The 22334-nt window shown below is 48.2% G+C and overlaps 1 protein-coding gene across 1 annotated transcript in view; it reads right to left on the reverse strand.

Moving 5' to 3' along the window:
- ADGRA2 (adhesion G protein-coupled receptor A2) overlaps positions 1-17278 on the reverse strand; it is a 574510-nt gene extending 557232 nt beyond the window's left edge. The window contains exon 1 of the mRNA XM_069617958.1: positions 16309-17278. Within this exon, the coding sequence (XP_069474059.1) occupies positions 16309-16538 (230 nt within the window). The 5' untranslated portion in view covers positions 16539-17278. The remainder of the gene's footprint in view (positions 1-16308) is intronic.
- Between the last annotated feature and the right edge of the window lie 5056 nt (positions 17279-22334).

Below are 22334 nucleotides of genomic sequence, written 5' to 3' on the forward strand. Positions count from 1 at the left end.
TTTTCAACATCTGTATTAAACCCTTACACACACACAACCTCTTTATGGATCTGGGTGTGGCTTTTCGAAATTATGGTGACTACACTCAGGTCATCCCTTGCCTAGACAGAAATTCCAAGGCCATCTTCTACCATATACAGTTTAGCTTTGCACGTGCCAAGAGACGAAGGACAATTGGCTCAGGTGGACCCAGGATAAAATGGACTTTATACTGGTCTCCGCCACCCAAACTGTGCAACAAAAAAAATCAATATGTATGCGAGGTTCCATTACTAGCGCCCCCTTTATCAAGGTCATGCTCATGGCTAAACTGTAGACTCCCACGTCAATGTTGTGCTCACTTCTACTGATTACCAACTAATGTTATTCAGGAAGCCCAGACCTCTAGACTCTGAAGCACAACTTGTGCAGCATTTCTAGAGCAATCATATGCTATCAGCTTGACTATTTCTCTCTAATACATCTTGCACTCATCAGCTAAGGGCATTGCAGAACACAGCAGAGCGCACAGTCACAAACCCTCCAAGATGCACCTGTATAGCCCCTGTTCTCGGGGAACTGCATTGGCTGCCTGTTGAGTCAGAATCATTGTTGAGCTTCTTACTCTTGCGTACAAAACTCTCTATGGCCAAACGCCCTCCTGCCTCAAACTGTGCATCAAACGGCAAACTTCTTCACAGCCCTGGAGAGCCATTACGATCTCCACCCCACACTTCAAACTATCTGGATGCAGACCACTCTTGGCTGCGGGATATTGTGTGCTCTACGCACAGTTGTTCTAGGGTTGTCCAAATCCTGATGGGTTTTCAGGATACCCCTCATTAATATTCATGAGGAAAAATGGGCATACATTTAGAATCATTGTATGCAAATTCATCTCATGAATATGTATGAGGGGGATCCTGAAATCCCGACATGGATCCGGCCCTAGAGGCCTGGAGTTGGAGCAATGTTTTCCTGAAAACCTGTTTGTATTGCTCTTAGTTTTTCAGCACTTGGATATCCCTTGACGTCACTGCGCTCATCCAACCTAAATACAACTATAGTGATCCCCATTAGGGGGTAAACCCCAGGAAAACGACATGAGGTGTGCAGCAAAGCGTTGAGTCCTAAGGAAAAGAAGGAAACGTGTGGGAGCTGTGCACAAGGCTGGACTGCTACAGGAGCAAAGCGCTTGGCTGTGCTTTGAGCTCACGCCCTCACTTGCAAGTGCAAATCCGTCTGAGGTCGATAAATGAAGTGTCAAAATGGGGTAAGAATGACATTGCTATTGCAGCGCTTAAAAGCTGGAGAGGTCTGCCATGAAGTGCTGTCTAAGAACATATTATTATTATCATTTTTATTATTGCACTTTAAGTGCAGATATTTATGACCAGTCCTCCTCATGTAGAGTATTTCTTTAATGGAATGACAATGCCATGACATCCTAGAAATATTAAAATATGTTCCTGTGACCCAGACCCACTGCTGATCATCGTAGGGGCCCACATGCCTGAAATGGAGTGGCTGCTGAGAGCAGTTACCCCTGACAAACTGCAAGTGCTGAGGCCCCGGGAATCACATAGGCTGAGTAGTGTGGGCTCGCTTTGCTCCTCTTACCAGATCCCTACCTAAGTAATAAATCACAGACAAAAAATACAACACAACAAAAATCAATACACTGCCATATGCTTTTGGGCACCTTGTGTCCAGTCCCGAAGTTTCCCAAGGCTCCTCCTGAGTCCTTGTTATCCCTGGGCCTTCGTTCCTGGGCACATGCCGCCTACGACATGTCTTGGACCGTGTACCGAAAGAGTACTCGGCGTTCCCACTTCTGCCTGCTCCTTCTTTTTTTGACCGTGTACCGAAAGAGTACTCGGTGTTCCCACTTCTGCCTGCTCCTTTTTTGGACCGTGTCCCGAAAGAGTACTCTGCATACCGGCTCCTGCCTGCACCCCTCTTCTTCTGTTATTATTGTAGGGTGGGTTGGGTGGCAAACGTTTTTCCTTCCCCTTATCCAGGCACTAAGAGCCTACCCGAGAGAGGTGAGCTCTTACCTGGTTTGTGCCGCCTCTCCTTTTCCTGGCTTACTTATACACCCCCGGCCTTTTGTGCCTTCTTGGGGGCGGCCGGGTTACCCCCCTGGCCCCTTGCTGTTATATTTCGCACCTTCCCAGGTGCTGTTTCCTGCCCTTTCCTGGGCTTTTGTTTCTTGTGGCGCCGTTCGGACGCCCCTCCCTATGCTTTTGCGCCGTTTTCCCCCCACCCCGCGCCTAAACTCCCAGACCCTCTATCGTCCCACATTTCATGCGGCCAGGGGCATAGGAGGCCGGCTACACGAGGCGGGGGGCAATCGAAGAGGTAACTAAACAGGCGCGATTTTACAGAAGAGATTTTTACTAATGGGGGCAACGTATGCAGACTCTTGAGCTTAACTCAAGAATGTAGGATTATCTTAAGCATATTAAGGTTATATAATGACTACATCTTCCTCAAAACAGTCCAAAGAGTCGCTTACACTTTAGGACATCCACTTTTTCCCTATTTCATATACCTACAGTCCACCTAAAAGAACTGACATACACCTATGCTCTGGAACGGCGTCACTGCTTTCGAACGTTTTAGTTGAAATGGGACTGATCCCCAGCTGCCCCCAGGTGGATAGTATGGTTCTACGTTATATCGTCGACCACTTTTTAATCGTGGGACTTTTCATCGCCGACCCTTTCATCGCCAACATTTTTATTTATTTATTTTTTTAATTTATGGGGGGTGCGCCTCCCCAAACCCTCCCCCTTACTTAAATAATCATACCCCAACCCGCACAAACAACCCCCCTAAAAAAATGTTTTTAAAAAAAAATCTTGCCGATGAAAGGGTTGGGGATGAAAAGTCCCACGATGAAAAAGTGGTCGACGAAATGCGTGTATACCGATAGTATTATGAGACAGCCTCCTGCTCCTTTAATTCAGGGCATTAAATGTGCGCTTTAAAGCGCACATGTTACAGGATGTCTTTACTGGTAGCCTCAGGCCATCACCTCCTCCTTGCCTCTTGCAGTACCCACCTGCGTTCTTATAGCCTTGTTGCCTTTTTACCCCGATTTCCACTTCATTTGTCCCTTGCTGGCAAAGAGTGATTAATATTGATATTGATATTTTATTTCTATTGCGCTCGTACACAAATGTTTCAGAACGCGACAAGGCAAGGGAGGGGAACACGGGAGAACAAAACAACGATCTTACTAGGCCCAGCGACATTGAGAACGCGCAAGTGCATGGGAGAAGTGCAATAGATTTTCAGTGGACATCTAGGGCCTAATTCATGGAACATTTAGCGCAGTGCAAAGTCACCTTGCACTGCCAACAAACACCCTGACTCACAGAGCGGTGCAAAGTGCATTTTGCACTGCAAATAATCTTTGCACTGCAAAAGTACTATTTGCACTGCGCTAAATGGGCCTAAATCACAGTGCAAAGAGTAGTTCACTTTGCACTGCAAAAAAATACTTTACACCGATCCGTGAATAAGGGTGTTTGTTGGCAGTGCAAAGTCACTTTGCACCGTGCTAAAAGCTCCATGAATTAGGCCCTTAGTGTTTCAGCTCTCTGCTGGCTGCCTGTGCCTTGATAACCCGGAGCTATTAATATCCTCGCTGCATTTCTTTGACACCCCACGAGTGCCTTAGACTCGTTTTCACAGCTGTAGGTCAGGGGACCCCCAAACATAAAATTGTCCCCCACGAGCTTTGATACATTTTAATCCGGACCCACCTATGCTATCAAAAAACACTATTCCCCCAGCTGCATCCATCTCTACTTTTTGTCTGTACCCTCTATTTCCTCTTTCCTGTCCTCTTTTCTTTCTGGTGCTCTTTTTTCTTCCACAGACCCATGGCTCGGGCACAATGGGCCAACTTACGGACAAGCATGGGCCATCTGAGACAACTGCAGTGGTGATTTGGGGCAGTGCAAAGGCCTCATAGCATGTCATCAGGAACAACCTACCATAGTCCTGTGCTTTCACTTTTTTATCAGTTGCATTCTGGGAGTTGTAGTTTTGGGTAATGTCAGTTGACTAAAATGGACGCAAGTAAACCTGAAGTAAAAGCAAAGCCCAGGACAGGATTTGGTGTCCCAGTTTACATGCCGTAATTTGGTAGCCTAAGTGTAGCTGCACGGATTGTTTGGAGCTCTCTACAATGCACAGTGCTGCGCATGACTAGTTATAGTCACTGAGATGTGGACATATGTACCTGTGGTAAAAAAAAAAAATAATAACTACACAGATTGGGTGCAGATACATATGTGCTATTCAGTGGTACTTCAAGTGCATAGTTGTAAGATGGTAGAGAGATAAGAATGGCAGTCCTGGCGTGTAGCCACGGTAGTGGATTGGGAAGCGTGGGGGCGGACCAAGAAGGGAGGGACACCAGAAAGGGGGTGGACCATCCTGGTGCTGAGCGCCATAGCGACTTCACTGGCAGGTGCTAATGCTCGGCACCGAAGTATAGAGGCAAGGGGTTCGGGCGGGTATACAGAGAGGGGGTGCAAGGGTTCTCCCGCACTTTTGCCCCACCCAGGACCGTTGAGCTGCAAATGCAACACCCTTTGATGCACCTGGAGCATGGGAGTGAGTTTGTGGTATATATTTGTAGGATTGAAGATGTGAGGGTGCATCAGGAAAGAGGCAATGTGGTTCTGATGGTGATCGGGTGTGCAATGGGTCGGAGGTCATGGCGTCTGGCCATAGTTGGTCTCGAGAGATGAGCATAAGTACTGTTCAGGAAGGGAGGGAGTGCCCCTGGCTGGTTGGCCAGTGGCCATGTGGCGGCAGGTTGGGGCACATTGAATTGAATTCAGCTAATGGCTCAACCATTTGGGTCACTGGAAGGGAGATTTATTGCTGATTTAGGTTATGGTCCTCGGTTCGGCGCGGAATAGTGAGGCGTCATGCCAGGGGCTCATATAGCGCTCCTCACTGGTCCGTGCAAGGGTGCAACAGACCTGGGGCTCTAGTAGATTTAGGGGGTCACATATTTCACTCAGGCCCATCCTGGAGCATGGGGGGCGATAGCCACTGCCACTCCCTCACGCTCAAGTGCATAATGATCCGTAATTGATGATGTAATTATGACATAATGATGACGTAATTGATGACATAACAGTTTTGATGATGTTATTTTTGTATGGCTTCGTCGCAGTCTTTAATGATGTAAGAAATGCGGCCTTATGCCTTTCAAAGAATATTTGTGTCTGGTGTCACTCACTGACCCTGCCACACTGATCACTCTCCCGAGAGGGTCCGTACTTGAAGGATTCGTTGGACTGGTGTGTGTGTGTCTGTGTGTGTGTGTGAGTGTACACGCGCGTGTGTAGGGGAGTTTGGGTGCACATGTGTTTGGGTGTGCACGTGTGTCTGTTTGTGTGCTGTGGGCAAGTGTATGTGTGTATGCATGTATTAGAAAAGGTAATTGAAATGTGATGCTGATGGAGAGCCAGTGAAGTCAACAGGGTTGGAAATTGGTGGAGCTGCTACTTAACTCCTGGTAATAACCAACAGCTACCAGAAGCTTCATTTGACTCCCCGGCCACCACACCATCTGGTTCATTGAATTCATATCTATGTGACATTAACTCTGTGAGTTTGGGAAAGTGTACAAAAGAACCTTAGAACACATCTAGAAGATATTTAATGAACGATCGGCCATATATAATGGCAAACAAAGTTATAGTTTGCATCACATGTGGGCAAGGGTGCACTGGCCTATAGGGAACTCTGGAGATTTCCCAGCAGGCCTCTGTATCCTGGGCCTCTTTTGTGTGGTAACCTATTTTATTTCCACATTTTCTCATAGTAAAAGGGTTGTCCTTGCTGAAAATGTGTAATATGGGGCTACTTAGAACATTATTTCCAGGGCCTCTTTTGGTTCTCATTCCACCGCTGCCTGTGGGAGTTACATTTTGCAGCATGCTAAATGTTCGTTCCTCGTTCCCCGTTCTAGCCCCTGCTTACGGGGTGATGCTGGGTACCAGGAGCTGCGAGTAGCAGCTTCTGCTCATCAAACACTGTTCGGGATATGAGTCAGAGTCATTGTATGGATCGAGTACCAATGGCCGCCTGCTGCTGTGGCAGAGGTCTGTGGGTGAACCGTAGGACACAGAAGTGTGCATTCCGGAAACCTCCGAGTGACAACTTGGAAATTAACACTCAGAAAACAAAAATCCTTCTCTTCACAAAATCGACAGTCGACCGCAAAAGCTCGCCGGCTTGGTTCCTGGAAAACACCAAACTGGAAGTGGTGAAAGAATAGAAATATCTTGGGGTTTGGATCGACAATTCCCTGAAAGAAAACACCATCACGAAGACCCTGTGGGATAAAACAAGAAATCTGACAGCGCAACTAAAAGCTGTGGATACAAATTTGGAAAGTTTTCGTGGACACCAACTCTACAATTCTACAAGTCCAAAATAGTTCCAGCACCATTATATGGAATGAGTGCAAACCTAACCCTTCCTCAAGATCTGTGGTTAAAGCTGGAAGGTTTTGTGTGGAAGACGGTGCTGGGTATTCCTAAGTCAGCCCGATTCGACGGGACCTAGGTCTTATGTCTCTTGCATCAATAGTCGAGCAAGGTGCGCTGCAACTTTTTAGAAAAATTATTTTACCGGACTCCCTCCCTATTTTCCAGGTTGTAGCAGAAGAAATACAAAGAGACGGGTGCAAACCTCTAAATGACTGGGTAAAGAAATTAAAAGACAAACTGGAAGTGATAGCCTCTACAGAAGAACTCTTAATTTCAAATCCAGGCAGAGTGAAAGAAAGAATGGAGCAGCAAGATTGGATTTTGACCAATGAAAACATCCTGTCTTACAAATTACTCAAAGATCTCCCGCCTGGCCACACTAAACCAAAAACACCACTGAGATATTGTGAAAAGTTTCCTGAGAAAGAATTGAGAAGAACATTCATGAGAGCTCGGTTAAATACCTTACACACAAGATAAATTTTGGCCATTAGATCACAACCTTCAACATCTGCATGTTGTTTATGTGAAAACCCAGATCAGCCTGAAACAGTGAGACACCTTCTGACGTCCTGTCCAGAAATGTCTAAAGAAAGAGAGGCGTACTTGGCACCACTATTATCCCAGCCATCAGTATTAAGTGAAGAAACGGGTTGGTGTCGGCCAATTGCTGGTGACTCAGCTAGATGGTTGAGGGCCGCAGCTAAACTCTTGGATATTGCATTGAAACAAGCCAACCCAGCAAAAGTCTAACGGATATGGATCAGTATTATGATTGCTCAAATGATTTCTGAAAGAAAACGACAGTCGAAAGTGGTGTCCTAAGTACTCTCTATACAGCTGTTTATTAAAAAAGGCAAAAGACTTTGTAAAAAACTTTTATTGATTAAATACAAATAAAATAAACAAAAAGAAACCTTCGAACAGGGAGTTGTCATAGCCAGGCATGAAAGGTAAGAAGACATGAAGAGGTCTAGCACCATTGCAAAAGCAAATGTTTTCGTACGTAGTGTGAAGAAAAGGGAGGTATGGGCATAGTGTGACGGGCAGCGTCCATGTTGCCTGGACACTACGTTGGCAAAACAGACCTTCCATTTAACAAGCGGATGCATTTATTAACAGTAAGGGGACACCGCGAGAGTTCAGGTGATGCAACAGGTATACTTAGGGTGACCAGATATTCAAAATAAAAAATCCTGGACGGCTACAAACATAGACGTAGGACTACAAGAACCCCCCATGCCCCACCCCCCACAACCCTCCCCAGCTGCCACTGGTGGAATCACACAGTAAATAATAAATACTTTCCAATGGCAATGGCAGCACTGATCCTTGATATAAACTGTGCTGCGTTACCTGTAAATGTAAGCATGAAAAAATAAAGATGCCTTTGCTTTGACATGCCTTGACATCTATCTGTGGAAACATCCTGTGGAGTTAATGCATAGGGATGTTCCCTGAAAGGTTGGGGGTCCTCGCGGGAGGCCAGAGATATGGTTACAACGATTACAATGTTTGTTTATAAAAGTTACGTTAAATAGTTTGTAGATTGTAAAGATATAAGAAGTCACCCTCTATTTCCCCAAAACCGGCAAGTGTTTTTAAATATAAAAAGCTCTCGCGACGGGAATGGGGACAGAGGGTCTTAATTTGTCGCAGGAGGATAGCTCAGCGGCAACGTGCTTGCAAGACGACACGAAGAAACACAGAGTCGATCCCCGGGTCCGCGCTTAGAAACCTCAGGGTATTTAAGCACGTTATAAAATACGCAATTAAAAACAAGCTATTCCTGTAACAGCGCCTTGTGTTAAAGAAAGCAACATAACAACAAAAAAAAAATACTGCTTGAACGAGTGCCTGTGTGAACGAGTGCTGTTGTGTTTGTGGCAGCAAGAAAGAAGTGCCATGGGGCATTTATCTCATGTACTGCATGATAGCTTTCTCTATCTACCCAACAGGGTATTATTCTTGAACAAGTCCATTTTAGCCTCCATAAACTGGCCTATAATCTACGGAGTTCTGTGCTGTAATCACAGTTCAGTTTGCCCTCAGGCCTTATGTTTTTATCACAGCGGTAATACCACTATGGTGAAGTGAATTTAAAAAGTACCTTTGTAATTGGTTATTTTAACGCACCGAATACCCAGAGGTTTCTAAGCGCGGACCCAGGGATCGGACCTGTGTTGCTCCACGTCGTTTTGCTTCCAAAACGAGCGCATTGCCCCTGAACTATCCTCCCGAGACAATGGGGGTCATTATGAGTTGGGCGGTAAGGGATTACCGGCACTGGTAAGGAGACCGGTGCCGGTAATAACTTACCCCCCAATTCCGAGGTCCCTTAGCGGGAACCGTAAGGAACGTGTGGTCTGACCATACGTTCCTTACGGGTCCCGCTAAGGGACCAGGGCGCTAATAACGAGCTTGCTAGTCGCGAGCCCGTTATTAGCGCCCTCCCCATTCCCATTGAGCCCTATGGGGGCTCAAATGGGAATGGGGAATGGTTTGTTCAATGGGGATTTACCGGTCCCTCCACGGTCGGAATGCACCGGTAAATCCCCATTGAACAAGACTGGTGCCGGACCCGGTATTGCAAGCAGCGATGGCGCAAATAGCGCCATGGCTACCTCCAATCTCGGAATGAGGCCCATTGTGGTGAAATAACAGATTGAAGCGTGTTGTATGGAAAGGTAAACGTGAGTACATTTAAAGTTGAGGGTTGGCGGGTTAGGGTTATCCATGGGAAAGGGAAACAAAGACAAAAGATGGAGGAAGCAGAGAAGAACAAAGGCAAGACCCCTAAATGAAAAACATTAGGAACAGAAATCATTGGCAAAAGCCAACAGCTTTGGCTCTTGTATAGACATGGGAAAGCCATTTACTGGGCACCGCCACAATTATACTAGCTAGCCAAAAGATGGCAACAACCGGCAAATGGTTCCAGACGGTGTCCAGTCATTTGGTCGACTGAAAACTGGTCGAATGACATTTGGTCGACGCAATTTGGTCGAAAACCAAATGGTCGAATTTTTTTTTTTATTTATATATTTATTTTTCGGGTTTTCGTTTTTTAAAAAAAGGGTTTTTTAGAGAAAAAAAGAGGGGGGGGACCCCCCAAAAAAAATTAAAAAAAGGGGTGAAAATAAAAAAATAAAAAAATTCGACCATTTGGTTTTCGACCAAATTGGTTCGACCATTTGTCTGGTCGACCAATTTTTTCGACCAAATGTCTGGTAACCGTTCCAGACATGTGATGGTTTTAGCTTGTAAATACCTATTTAGTGCATATAAGAGACACAGCTGTTGGCTTTCCCAATGCTTGTTTTTAACAGAAATTCAATTCAATAAAAAAAATGCAAGGACACGTGTGTTTTAAGAATCAATTGTCTGAAGGCACACTTGGTTAGTAAGCTTTATTACACACGGGTTTCGTTTACAGCTGCCATTAAGACATTACCAAGACTGCCTAGAAATGACAATGGCAGCCCATAAAAGCCCATAGTTTGATTTTACTGCACAATAGAAGTAGCTGAAAGAGAGGGGGTATGTTGGTCAGGGAAGGTTGAGCAGTGGGTGGAGCTGGTTCCAGGTATCAGCATGGCCGTGGGCAGTAAATGGTTGGATTAAACCAAACACCAGCCACAGACTGTGTGTCATTCCTCACATCCCATCTAACTGCTGCCTATAATCCGACCCAGGGCAATAGTTTTGGCTTTATAGGTGGCACTTAAGCACCAAGTCATAGCCAAAAAGTCATTTTTGAAATAAGTATTATAAAAGTCAAGTCATCATAGCAACATAGAAGGCAGCAGTGACTATTGCACCCAGCAATGCAATGTGTGTTAGTTCGTGGTTTTAGCCAAATAATGACCAGTTGATTTTGTCTGCCGCATTTACAGGCGAAACTATGATTTAACTCGGACAATGGTTTAAAACGAGAAAGGGAGTGAACCTCAAGTGTTTTGACAATCTGCAACGCAATATATATATAAAAAACCTTCAGACTCCTTCAGTGTCAGAATAGCGCCGGTCGCTTCTGATCTGGTACCGCACAACACACGATAGATACTTCTTAGAGCCATGACTTACAATGGCAGCATTTCTCACTCATTCCATGCCACGCCTCTCAAAGTGAATAGCACCAACTCTTTTTGATAGTAAGTGCTGTTAATGTCTAATTTAATCAACAATCTATTTTAATACAATGGTTCATGCCGGTTCCTCCTACTTCTAAGCACTGCAATGAAAGGCATTGCACTCCAATGTTGCGGGGCTCAATTTATCAACCTCAGGAGGCTGAAAGCCCGAGATGGCCCGGCCGAGGTTCAAACCTGCGACTGCGGGTTTAACATATTTCTATGGCAAGTACTTACATCACCGAGCTTCTGTGCCAGCGTAAAGCCCTGCTTTTAGCAACCGCTGCAGGATGCATGTCTGAGTCAAGCGTGCGGGAGTAATGTAAAGTGTGACCTGCTGTTAATCCTGACAAACTGCGCATTGTGGAACACATTGGCCAGTAGCATTGTGGAAAACTATCAGTTGCGCAGTGCACTAAGGCACCAAACTGGCCCACAGTGGCCTGCAGAGCTAGCCCACAATTACCTGCAGAACTGGCCCACATTGGCCTGCAGAGATAGCCCACAATGGCCTGCAGAACCTGCTCACATTGGCCTGCAGAGCTAGCCCACAATGGCCTGCAGAACCGGCTCACATTGGCCTGCAGAGCTAGCCCACAATGGCCTGCAGAGCTAGCCCACTTGACCTTCGGAACTCGTTCACATTGGCCAGCAGAGCTCGGTCACACTGGCCAGCAGAGCTAGCCCACAATTCCCCGCGGAACTGGCCCACATTGGCCTGCAGAGATAGCCCACAATGGCCTGCAGAACCGGCTCACATTGGCCTGCAGAGCCAGCCCACAATGGCCTGTAGAGCTAGCCCACAATTGACCTGCAGACCTGGCTCACATTGGCCTGCAGAGCTAGCCCACAATGGCTTGCAGAGCTAGCTCACTATGACCTGCAGAGCTAGCCCGCAATGACCTGCAGACCTGGCTCACATTGGCCTGCAGAGCTAGCCCAGAATGGCCTGCAGAGCCAGCCCACTATGACCTGCAGAGCTAGCCCACTATGACCTGCAGAGCTAGCCCACTATGACCTGCGGAACTCATTCACATTGGCCAGCAGAGCTCGCTCATATTGACCTGCAGAGCTAGCCCACAATGCCCCGCGGAACTCGTTCACATTGGCCAGCAGAGCTCGCTCACAGTGGCCAGCAGAGCTAGCCCACAATGCCCCGCGGAACTGGCCCACATTGGCCTGCAGAGATAGCCCACAATGGCCTGCAGAACCGGCTCACATTGGCCTGCAGAGCCAGCCCACAATGGCCTGTAGAGCTAGCCCACAATTGACCTGCAGACCTGGCTCACATTGGCCTGCAGAGCTAGCCCACAATGGCTTGCAGAGCTAGCTCACTATGACCTGCAGAGCTAGCCCGCAATGACCTGCAGACCTGGCTCACATTGGCCTGCAGAGCTAGCCCACAATGGCCTGCAGAGCCAGCCCACTATGACCTGCAGAGCTAGCCCACAATGACCTGCAGAGCTAGCCCACTATGACCTGCGGAACTCATTCACATTGGCCAGCAGAGCTCGCTCATATTGACCTGCAGAGCTAGCCCACAATGCCCCGCGGAACTGGCCCACATTGGCCTGCAGAGATAGCCCACAATGGCCTGCAGAACCGGCTCACATTGGCCTGCAGAGCTAGCCCACAATGGCCTGTAGAGCTAGCCACAATGACCTGCCGGCCTGGCTCACATTGGCCTGCAGAGCTAGCCCACAATGGCCTGCAGAGCTGGCCCACAATGCTTTGTGGAACTGGCCCACATTGGCCTGCAGAGATAGCCCACAATGGCCTGCAGAACCGGCTCACATTGGCCTGCAGAGCCAGCCCACAATGGCCTGTAGAGCTAGCCCACAATGACCTGCGGAACTCGTTCACATTGGCCAGCAGAGCTCGCTCACACTGGCCTGCAGAGCTAGCCCACAATGACCTGCATAACTGGCTCACATTGGTGCCCACAATGGCCTGCAGAGCTAGCACACAATGGCCTGTGGAACTGTCCCACATTGGCCTGCAGAACTAGCCCACAATGGCCAGCGGAACTGGCTCACATTGGCCTGCAGAACTTGCTCACACTGGCATGCAGAGCTAGCCCACAATGGCCAGCAAAACTAACCCATATTGGCTTGCAGAGCTAGCTCACAATGACCTGCAGAACGGGCTCATATTGGCCTGCAGAGCTAGCCCACAATGGCCAGCAGTGCTAGCCCATGACCTGCGGAACTCACTCATATTGGCCTGAAGAGCTAGCCCACAATGGGCAGCAAAACGGGCCCATATTGGCCTGCAGAGCTAGCCCACAATGGCCGGTGGAACTGGCTGACGTTGGCCTGCAGAGCTAGCCCACAATGGCCTGCAGAACTGGCTCACAAAGGCTTGCAGAACTAGCCCAAAATGGCCAGCAGAACTGGCTCACATTGGCTTGCAGAGCTAGCCCACAATGGCCAGCAAAAATGGCTCACATTGGCCTGCAGAGATAGCCCACAATGGCCTGCAGAGCTAGCCCACAATGACCTGCAGACCTGGATCACATTGGCCTGCAGAGATAGCCCACAATGGCCTGCGGAACTGGCTCACATTGGCCTGCAGAGTTAGCCCACAATGGCCTGCGGAACTGGCTCACATCGACCTGCAGAGCTAGACCACAATGGCCTGCAGAACTGGCTCATATTTACCTGCAAATCTAGCCCAAAATGGCCTGCGGAACCGGCTCACATCGGCCTGCAGAGCTAGACCACATCGGCCTGCAGAGCTAGACCACAATGTCTTACAGAGCTAGCCCACAATGGCCCGCAAAGCTAGCCCACAATGGCCTGCAGAGCTAGTCCACAATGGCCTGTGGAACTGGTTCACATTGGCCTGCAGAGCTAGCCCACAATGGCCAGCAGAACTTACCCACATTGGCCTGCAGAGCTAGCCCACAATGGCCAGCAGAACTTACCCATATTGGCCTGCAGAGCTGGCCCACAATGGCTGGCGGAACTGGCCCATACAGCATGTCGGACCATCCCTCATGTAATTGCCAATATAGGCCAGTGCGCACCTGAAGGCAGTAGTATCAAGATGTGGCAGACCCCATCACCTCACTAGTATCCTGTGCCCCCTCCCCTGTCCCATGAGTGCCCCTGGTGTTCAGCACCTTATTTCACTACATAGGCATGGAACAGGGTGCAACACTCGCTTCATCATTGCTCGCTCAGCCAACGTTAGGGGTTAAAAAAAAAACGTCGTGAGCAGCAGCAAACATGGTGCAAACTGACTTGCCCCCAATGTCCCTGCTGGTTGACAACTGTCTGTACAGATCATGACTTCGAAAACGTCCCCCATGAGGCGCCATGCACCACCACCACAAATGGAAACAGTGTGCAGCGTTGCCGCTGTGCTGTTTGTTGTCAGAATGTTGTCCTTGTCATAGCATGCAACGGGCGCAGCCAGAGTCAAACTGTCCAGTGGCTAGCGTCAAAACACGGGGGGCGGGGGGGGGGGGATTCAGGGCCAGGGTGAAGGAAGATGCCAGTTTATTCTGGATTCATGGATAGGGCTAGTTATAAGCAAACGCAGATTTGCTGGCGAATTAATCTCAGCAAAAGATGGGCGGAGAAGCGTAGAAAGACAGGAGCCAAGCACATTACATGTGTAAAGGGGTTCGCACTCGTGTGCTGGTTTGTGTTCAATTTGCAATGGTATTCCTTTATTGAAAATGAAAAGTGCTTCAACAGTACGCAACGTCCAGGAGCATATTGAGGGCCACGTCACTCCCCATTTCTGGGTAATTTATATATTCATTAGCAAAGTCAGGCGGGGACAAAATCCGGTTCGGGCACTATACCCGCTATCGCAGCGCTTCGACACCCTAACACGTGGCTGGAGGCGCTAAACAAATTCAAAATGACATTTCAATAATCTCACCCAGCACCAAAAGAAAAGTGCCCCACATGTTGTGCACTACAGTTCCCCACTTTTCATACCATACTGTTCAAGTAGTAGCTGAGGGGCGCTATCAGCAGGAATTGTGAACATTTGGACTATAAACTTGACAGGGGACATTGGTCAGCAATGCCAAATGCACAGTGCACTGAGTTGGCAACCTGGCCGACAACACTGGATCGGCGGGTCGGCGTTTTGGACATTACCCTATTGCCCTGTAGACCAGGCTGCCCTGGTCACAATATGGTAAGCAGGATGGTGGTGTGGAGGGAGCTGGCAACTGTAGGTGGGCGCTGCCCAAGGCAAACATCACGTGCATCCCCAGCAGGGGCAGTGTTGACAGCTGTCGCTGATATGCCATGCAGTGGTGGCAGCAGGGGGCGCTCTGGGGGAGGGGCGGACGCGCTGCAAGACTCTGGGGCTCCCTCCTGGGGCAGGAGAAACCCAGCCAACGACGCGCGTTCCCTTTATTTTATGTGACAGGGCGCCCTGTCTGAAAATCAGTGGGCCTCTTGGCGCTAGCTGCTGACTGGGAATCATTGGCTGAGTGTGGTCAGCTAGCTTTTGGTTTCCCTGTGCTGAGAATCCAATAAGCGGGAAACTCTGGCATTCCCCTACACATGTGTATGTTATGTTATGTATGTAAGAATCTCACTGGTGTAGACAGACGAAATCCTGTCTTTAGGTTTGAGTGGAGCGAGATGGTGGTTGCGGGGGCATGGAAAAGGCTGTCTTTGCGGGGTGTCGTTTGAAACCATGCCATGGACGATGGTAAAAGGAGGGAAATGAGGCCAGTGTCTGCAAGGGGCAGAGAAGGGACGAGCGCCAGCGAGTGACTGATGGACGGAATCGAGTCAGAAAGAACCACAGGCAGACGAGACAGATAACGGGATGACACAATACACAAATGAATAAACAGAGGGGCAGATGGGACAAAAATAGAGTTATGAAAAATCAACAGTCGTTTCCATGGAACTTAGAAGGAGCTTAGATATTGTCGCTAAATTGTCGCCTGCGGACCCAGGAGCCCAGAGTTCCACTCGCGTTATCTTCCATTGAACAACGCGTATGATCCTGTGCAAATCACGTGAACTTTCTCTCTACCTTGTGTCCTTCTTCTGAATATTTGGAGGGCACAAAACAAGGTTAACAACCAAACAACCCGAAAAAAACACCTACGTTCTGATAAATGACACATGCACATAGCGTCTAGCACGATTTTTTTCTTCTTCTAGGCGCTGTGCTGAGGGGCCGCACACACATCCCGGGACACTCTGTGATAGGTGACAGGGTGTACTTGCACATGCCACATTTTCGACCAGTGGCCTTTTGAAACTCAAACAAAGAATGAGCGATCGAAGTGAGTGGGAACGGTCAGAGTGGTGTTCCACTACTTTCATTTTTTTTGTTCTGTTTACTATTCCTCTAGTTTGTATGAACATATTCCCCATTCTCTGTGTAGGATTTGTCCATTCATGTCCCTGTGCAAGTGTAAAGTTGTAATGGGAGCCTTAGTTACTAGTCACTAAGACTATTGCAATGCCCCGGCCTCAACACGTGTCACATGCTGCACTATGCTGCCACCTCCCCTCTCCCCGGCCCAGACCACAGTTCCACTACTTTTGTTCGGTACACTTCTTCCACTGGACATAGTCTGGGTGGGGTCAAAGGTCAGGTGTTAAACAAGGCATCAGGTGATCGGGGACACATTGGGGGAAATACTAAGCATTAAGAAGGTAAAAGTTCCGCATACTCACAGCGTGACAGTCCTGTTGGGCATCAGGCTGGAGTCCGGGGTCTCCAGCAGGTCCTCGTTGCTGCAGACGATCCTCTTGCGGGACGCGTGCGGGGAACTGAGCCCTGGCTTTGCCCGCTCTTCCACGCATTTGCAGTTGTGGAGGGGCACCGGGCACGGCCGGCCACCCGCGCCCAGGGATGCCAGGGCGAGCAGCACCAACGGCCAGCGCCCCGCGGCCGCCCCCAGCATCCTGGCAACCCGGGTTCTGTCAGCCCATCGTCGGGGACCCGGCTCCGGCCGATGCAGTCCTCTGCCCAGAGCGGGATGCCAGGGGTGCCAATCTCCCGAGACAGTGGTGCAAAAGGCAGAGTCCGATGGGGGCGTAGGTTACGCTATGGCTTGGGGACCCCCATCTGCAACAACACAATGTTCACGAAAGTTCAGCAGTACTGAGGACTGCGCCCCCGCAGAAACCCCGGTACCCTTATCAGGGCATCCGCGGGCATCATCTAACCCCGGGCAAAGGCTAAGGGCACTGCTCTTTCTGCACGCCTGTCCCGGTGGCAGCGTCCCTTCTCGAATAACGGTTCCCAGAAAGTCCTTAAACTAGCACGCGTCTGGGGCTCGGAGGCACCTGGGTGCTAAGTTGGCACACTGTAGATCCGCATAACGTGGCCAAGGGCTTTAGCCCGATAGCAGCGTTGGCACCCATTTACGATAGCCCCTGACCGGCGTGAGAGGACTTCCCGTTAAAATATCCTATTTCCACTATCGTCCAATGGAGTCCTTCCTTCCGCCTCTGCACGTTTGGGGGAGTGTGCAAGCCTGGCTGACTCCGGGCCCCCCTACGCCTCCTCAGCTGCCCCTCAAACCCTGCTTCCTCAAATGATGGCACATAGCGGTTCTGCTCGCCTTGCCTTCTGCACACACTCCATCCCAGGCGAGCCCGGAGCTGCAGCCTCTCTCCTGGCAGCGCAAGCCCCTCAGCCCTGCCTGCCCGCCTGCTGGATCCCTCCGGGTCCTAAAGCTGGTCGCCCTGCCCCCCCCCCAGCCCCCTCCTTCTCCCCCTTGCGTATAACCTTAGCACACCAGGACCTTCCAAGCTCAGCTGTCTCTCATTATGCCGAGGAAAGTTCTCTGTTTGAAGTGTACTTTTCCCCCCTTGTTAGACAGAATCGCTCCCTCCCCCTCCTTGTTGCAGAAGGTTTTTTTGTGTATAGGCTGATTTTAAGGATGAAAAACTACCCCCTCCCCAAAGAGACGGGGGCTCCTCAATGCAACGGCACAAAGCAGCCCGTGCCCTCCTCCCTTTGCCCCGAAGCCCTGCAGCCTTCAACCCTGTGGTGCGCGGAAAAGCCCTCACTCTGAAGTTCCTCACTGGGCCCTGTTCAGACAGGAGTCACAATGTCACGCATACAGGGGTTCTATTGAGGCTGTTCGGTATTAGCCCCCCTTGCTCGCCACAGTACTCTCAAAGCATGTCGCTCCATCGCAATGACAAAGTCACAAACAAACCAGAGTGTGTCTGTGATTGCGCAATATCTTTGAGGCTGGTCCGTATAGTGACTCTGTTTATACATTAAGATAGTATCATGAGCCTTTCTCCTGGGATTACTGAAGATAAACTATGTGTGAATATGTGCACACCCACAGCGACCGGCATATCTTTCATTCTGAGGTGCCATGCCTAAAATAAACGACGTCAATAAGTATCTGCTATATGCGGAATTCCCCAGGCCTCCCACCCCCCACCCCAAACAGGGCAAAACTCCTCTTGCAGCACTGCAAATTGAGAGACGACACTTTCACTTCTGACGTAACACTGTTTTAGATAATTACTAGAGGCACAGATTGTTTCTTGCACAGGTGGAAGCCGAAATGTGATCGTTCCTGACTGAACTATACTGGATGTGTGGGTTCCATTTTGTTTCCTCGACCTGCCGGCGTAGTATGGTGTTAGTTGACCTTGAACACTCGCCCCTATCAAAGTAGGTGACTACACCAACACCACCCAATGCACGCCAACGATTGGTTGAGGAGTCGCGATATCACCTGTGCACGCGGGTATGGCTCTGGGCCTTTTGCTAGCCTCTAGTTTCACAATGGGCCTAGATTCTGAGGCGAAATACCTCAATACCTGTCTACCCCGCGGGAGAGCTGTGGGTCAGTGAGTGCTGCAAGGTTTATCTTTTGTTCTGCTCAAGGACCTCTTGGAGCGCAGTCTTGCAGGGGGTTTGCTGTTTTTTGCTGACCACTTCTAATAACTCCTTTCCCGCAGAGACGGCTGCAGCAGCAAGTCTGAGAGCAGGAAGCACTTATAGAGGGGCGTGGTCTCGCCTCGCTTTCCACCCAGTGCAGGGCAGCCGATGATGGACGCCCGAAGGGTTTTGCGTGTGAGTTAGTTTTTCAGTATGCTTTCAGCTGGGAAAAATGCAAGACCCTTGAGGCCTAACGTGACACGAATGACGTCCTGCCTTCCTCTGGAGAGACCGGCATGGCTGGGACTGGGTCGGTCACGTTATATTTGCAGAAAGGAGATTTCCAGTAAATATTTTCACAAGAGGTTTAACAACACACCCAAAGATCTTCAAATGAGGAGGCATTCTAGAATCCTTACTGTCGTTTATTGCACTGTAAACTGAGCATATGACCCTTTTAGTAACATGCAGGCAGTGGATGGGGTTTGCAGCATAACTCTGACACCAAATAATCAAACCAACTCAGGAAGAGGGCAAAGGTGCTGTTTTATTAACACTTATCTAAAACAGGGGGACATCAATGGACGTTCCCTCAATCTCTCATTGCATTTCTCAGAAAAAACATTCTTATATGCAAAAAAAAAGACAGACGTGATGTCATACTATGTGGCAAATAACAGAAAACCTATCAAAGGCTGTGATAGGCTTAAGGGGAACATCTAAGTATACATTGCATAGGAACTAGGATTGTGATTGTTTGCCCACTGTCAGGTGGACAACTTATGCCTACCTCTAAAAACATGTAATCTTTAACACACCTAAGTACACAGTTTATCATTGGTCTTCAAACTATAAGGCCCTTTGTTATACAGCCCTCTATAATTGGTTGGCAGGCTTGTGCCATGTCTGGAACATTCGGTTCACTTGGCAGCACATAAGCTCAGACCCAGGTGCCAGGAGGTGGACTTGAAATTACCTCCCCACCCGATTACCCCAACACCGCCCATCACCAATGCCTTCGGCCATGAAGATTGTCTTTCAAATTGGCCGTGCAAAGTATTCTTGTTTCTGTGAATATATGGGAGTGCGAGCATTCACTATCGTTATTCGAGGACTCCATGCTCAACTCTATTTCCATCCTTGGCTCACGTGACAGGAAACCACAGTTTGGTCCATTTTGCAGCATTTGAATATCTTAAATGAATAAAACTTGGCACACTTTTTGTTTTTTCTTTGTACCTTAACAACGGATGGTTCAGCTTTGCATGTTCACTGCCTTCAAGAATATATAACCGACATTGGATGCTTCAGTTTTGATACCAGGCCAGACAACCTCACCATTCGTTTCCACGATCTCAGCTTATTCTTGCTGCGACACAGTTCTCACCTTTTCTCTCCATGGATCTTGGCTTACTAAATTCATGACATCGATGTTCTGTTACTATACAATAGCAGCTTCACCTGCAGTCTTTTCACTACATTTAGCCAGCTTCTAAGTTTAGTTAATATACTTGCATTACAGCATCTGTTCAGTTATTGAACGGCTTGCATTTTCTGCACTGCTTCATACATGTTCAATCTTCTTTTCGCATATGAAAGTTTACTGAATTCTTAACTTGGTCAACAGTTTCTGTAAGATCCATGCATTCTGTTTAGCCAGTATCCTCAGAGTGTCACACTCGTCTTTCGTGACATCACCAGCTCCTCTTTTTGCTCCTTTTCATATTCCTTCAGGGAGTTCCTCCCTCAGATTATTGTCTCTTCGGGGATACATTCGATAGGGCTGTCTCAGCGGGTACCTTCGTTCGAATACTTACGATGGATTGGTCACAACTGCTGGTGTTAAGCATGGTCCAATCTCAGACTTCCAACATATAGGAGGTAGGGGGTGGAATTTCCTGCAGAGGCATGTAACTGCGCCTCTAATTTCCTCCTCAATTGTCTCCACATCTTGATATTGTCACTTGAAAAAGTGCTTTTTTGGAGTACAGATCTTCATAAGCCCCCTCAGGGTGCCGGCTAATTTGACATGCGCATCTACACTCCAGGTCATGTAGTTGCACTGGCCATTTGGATTACAATAGACCCATCGTCCAACATACCTCTTATGATACTTTGGATACAGGAACTTGGTTCCTTCAGGTGCTACGATGCTGGCCTCTAATTATTTTCTGACATTTTCATCAGTCAATTTTTGGGTCCAAACCCAGATTCGACATCGATCATGATCTTCATTCTTACTGCTTTCTTTGCCGTCTTCTTGCATTGGGCAATCACTATCCTGATTACACAGAATCCAAACATCACCATCACCAATATTGCTCCAAGAAACTTGAAGATGTTTGCCATCTACTGTGAAATCCTTGAGAATATGGAAGCAAACCAACTGTCATCCGTAATGTCCTCTGTCTCGTCTTCCATCTTGTAACGCAGGTTTGTTAGCAACGTAATGGCTTCTGTCAAGGTCCCATTCTCGTCATCGTGAGAAGGTGTGAATGTGGAACATGATGGCCTTATTTCGGCATAAACTCCTCCTTCATTGCTTTGATCATATCAAGGACATATCTGTACTGCAGAGTCATTAGTCGTATGGACCTCAGCTCTTCCTTTATAGCATTGAATGCTGATGTTGATTGACTGCAGAAGCTCCCATCTCGTAATCTGCAATCACTTGGCATTGGCCATCGTCTGGATCCCAGGCATGAATATAGTCGTCAATATTGAAGCAGTCTTGCTGAACAACCTGTGTTCATAAGGAATGGAGTCATATGCTTCTATTCACTTGCCTGAGAAGTAATTCTCTCTTCTGGTTTGATTAAGAAATTCAAGCGAGAGTCTTTTTCTCAAATGGGCATCTACTTTTGGAAATTCTCCAATGTTCAGGTTACTCTGAGGAATCACTAATGCTGGAACATGGATGAGCACCAAGGAGCATACTCCACTCCAATCCTTAGGCAACTTCATGTAGGCCCTAGGCCCACAAGCCCAATATCAATCCACGAGGACAGCTGGCCTTTCTCCCATCCTGGAAACGTCAACTGTAGTTTTGCAATCTTTGTTATCTCCCACACGATTCTTTCCATTTCTTCTGGAAGCACAATTTTGCATTCGCCAATGGGATCACAACAATTGGACCTGATTCATCCTCTACCCATGTCAGTAGTTTGGCATGTTTAGTCCATGACTTAAAACATCAATTGTTCACTCTCTGCACCTCTTACACATATTCTGACTTCAGTATATGAGCTGCATGGGCCATCAGTCCTCCTTCCCATCCCTTCTTGGACTTCACTTGTCCATAAATTAAGACTTGAGTTTGTTTCCAGCATCCAGGTGATCCAGCTATTTCTGTTACATTGGGGCAATGCACTCTCTTCATGTCTTCAATGACTACCTCTTCCTGTCCTGATGCAGGATACACAAGCATCTTCCTCCCCCAACCAGGTTCCCTTTCCATCTCTGTAGTCTTGATGTAATCATCCTGGAATGGAAACAACCATTTCGATCTCCATCGTAAAGTGGGCCAACGTCCCAGAAATTGTCCTCTGGTCATACATGCTGCAAGATGGATGAGGCACCTGGCATCGTGTTATGGGACTTCTCTGGAGACACAAGTTCACACTGTATTCATGGCATAGGGGATGAGAGCACAGGTGTAGTAACTCTCCTTAGATGTGTTTCCCCTACTTCCCTCATGTGCTGCTACCACCTGTTATTACCCAAGTGTGATGCATTATCTAGATAGGCATTTATCCCCTCATTATCTTCCTCTGCATCTGTCCTGTGTCTTTTAGAAGCCTTCTACCATTCATGAAATATATCAAAGGAAGTTCCCATAGTAGTAAGA

The sequence above is a fragment of the Ambystoma mexicanum genome, chromosome 10, assembly GCF_040938575.1.
Source record: "Ambystoma mexicanum isolate Mex_15411 chromosome 10, UKY_AmexF1_1, whole genome shotgun sequence".
NCBI lineage: Eukaryota > Metazoa > Chordata > Amphibia > Caudata > Ambystomatidae > Ambystoma > Ambystoma mexicanum.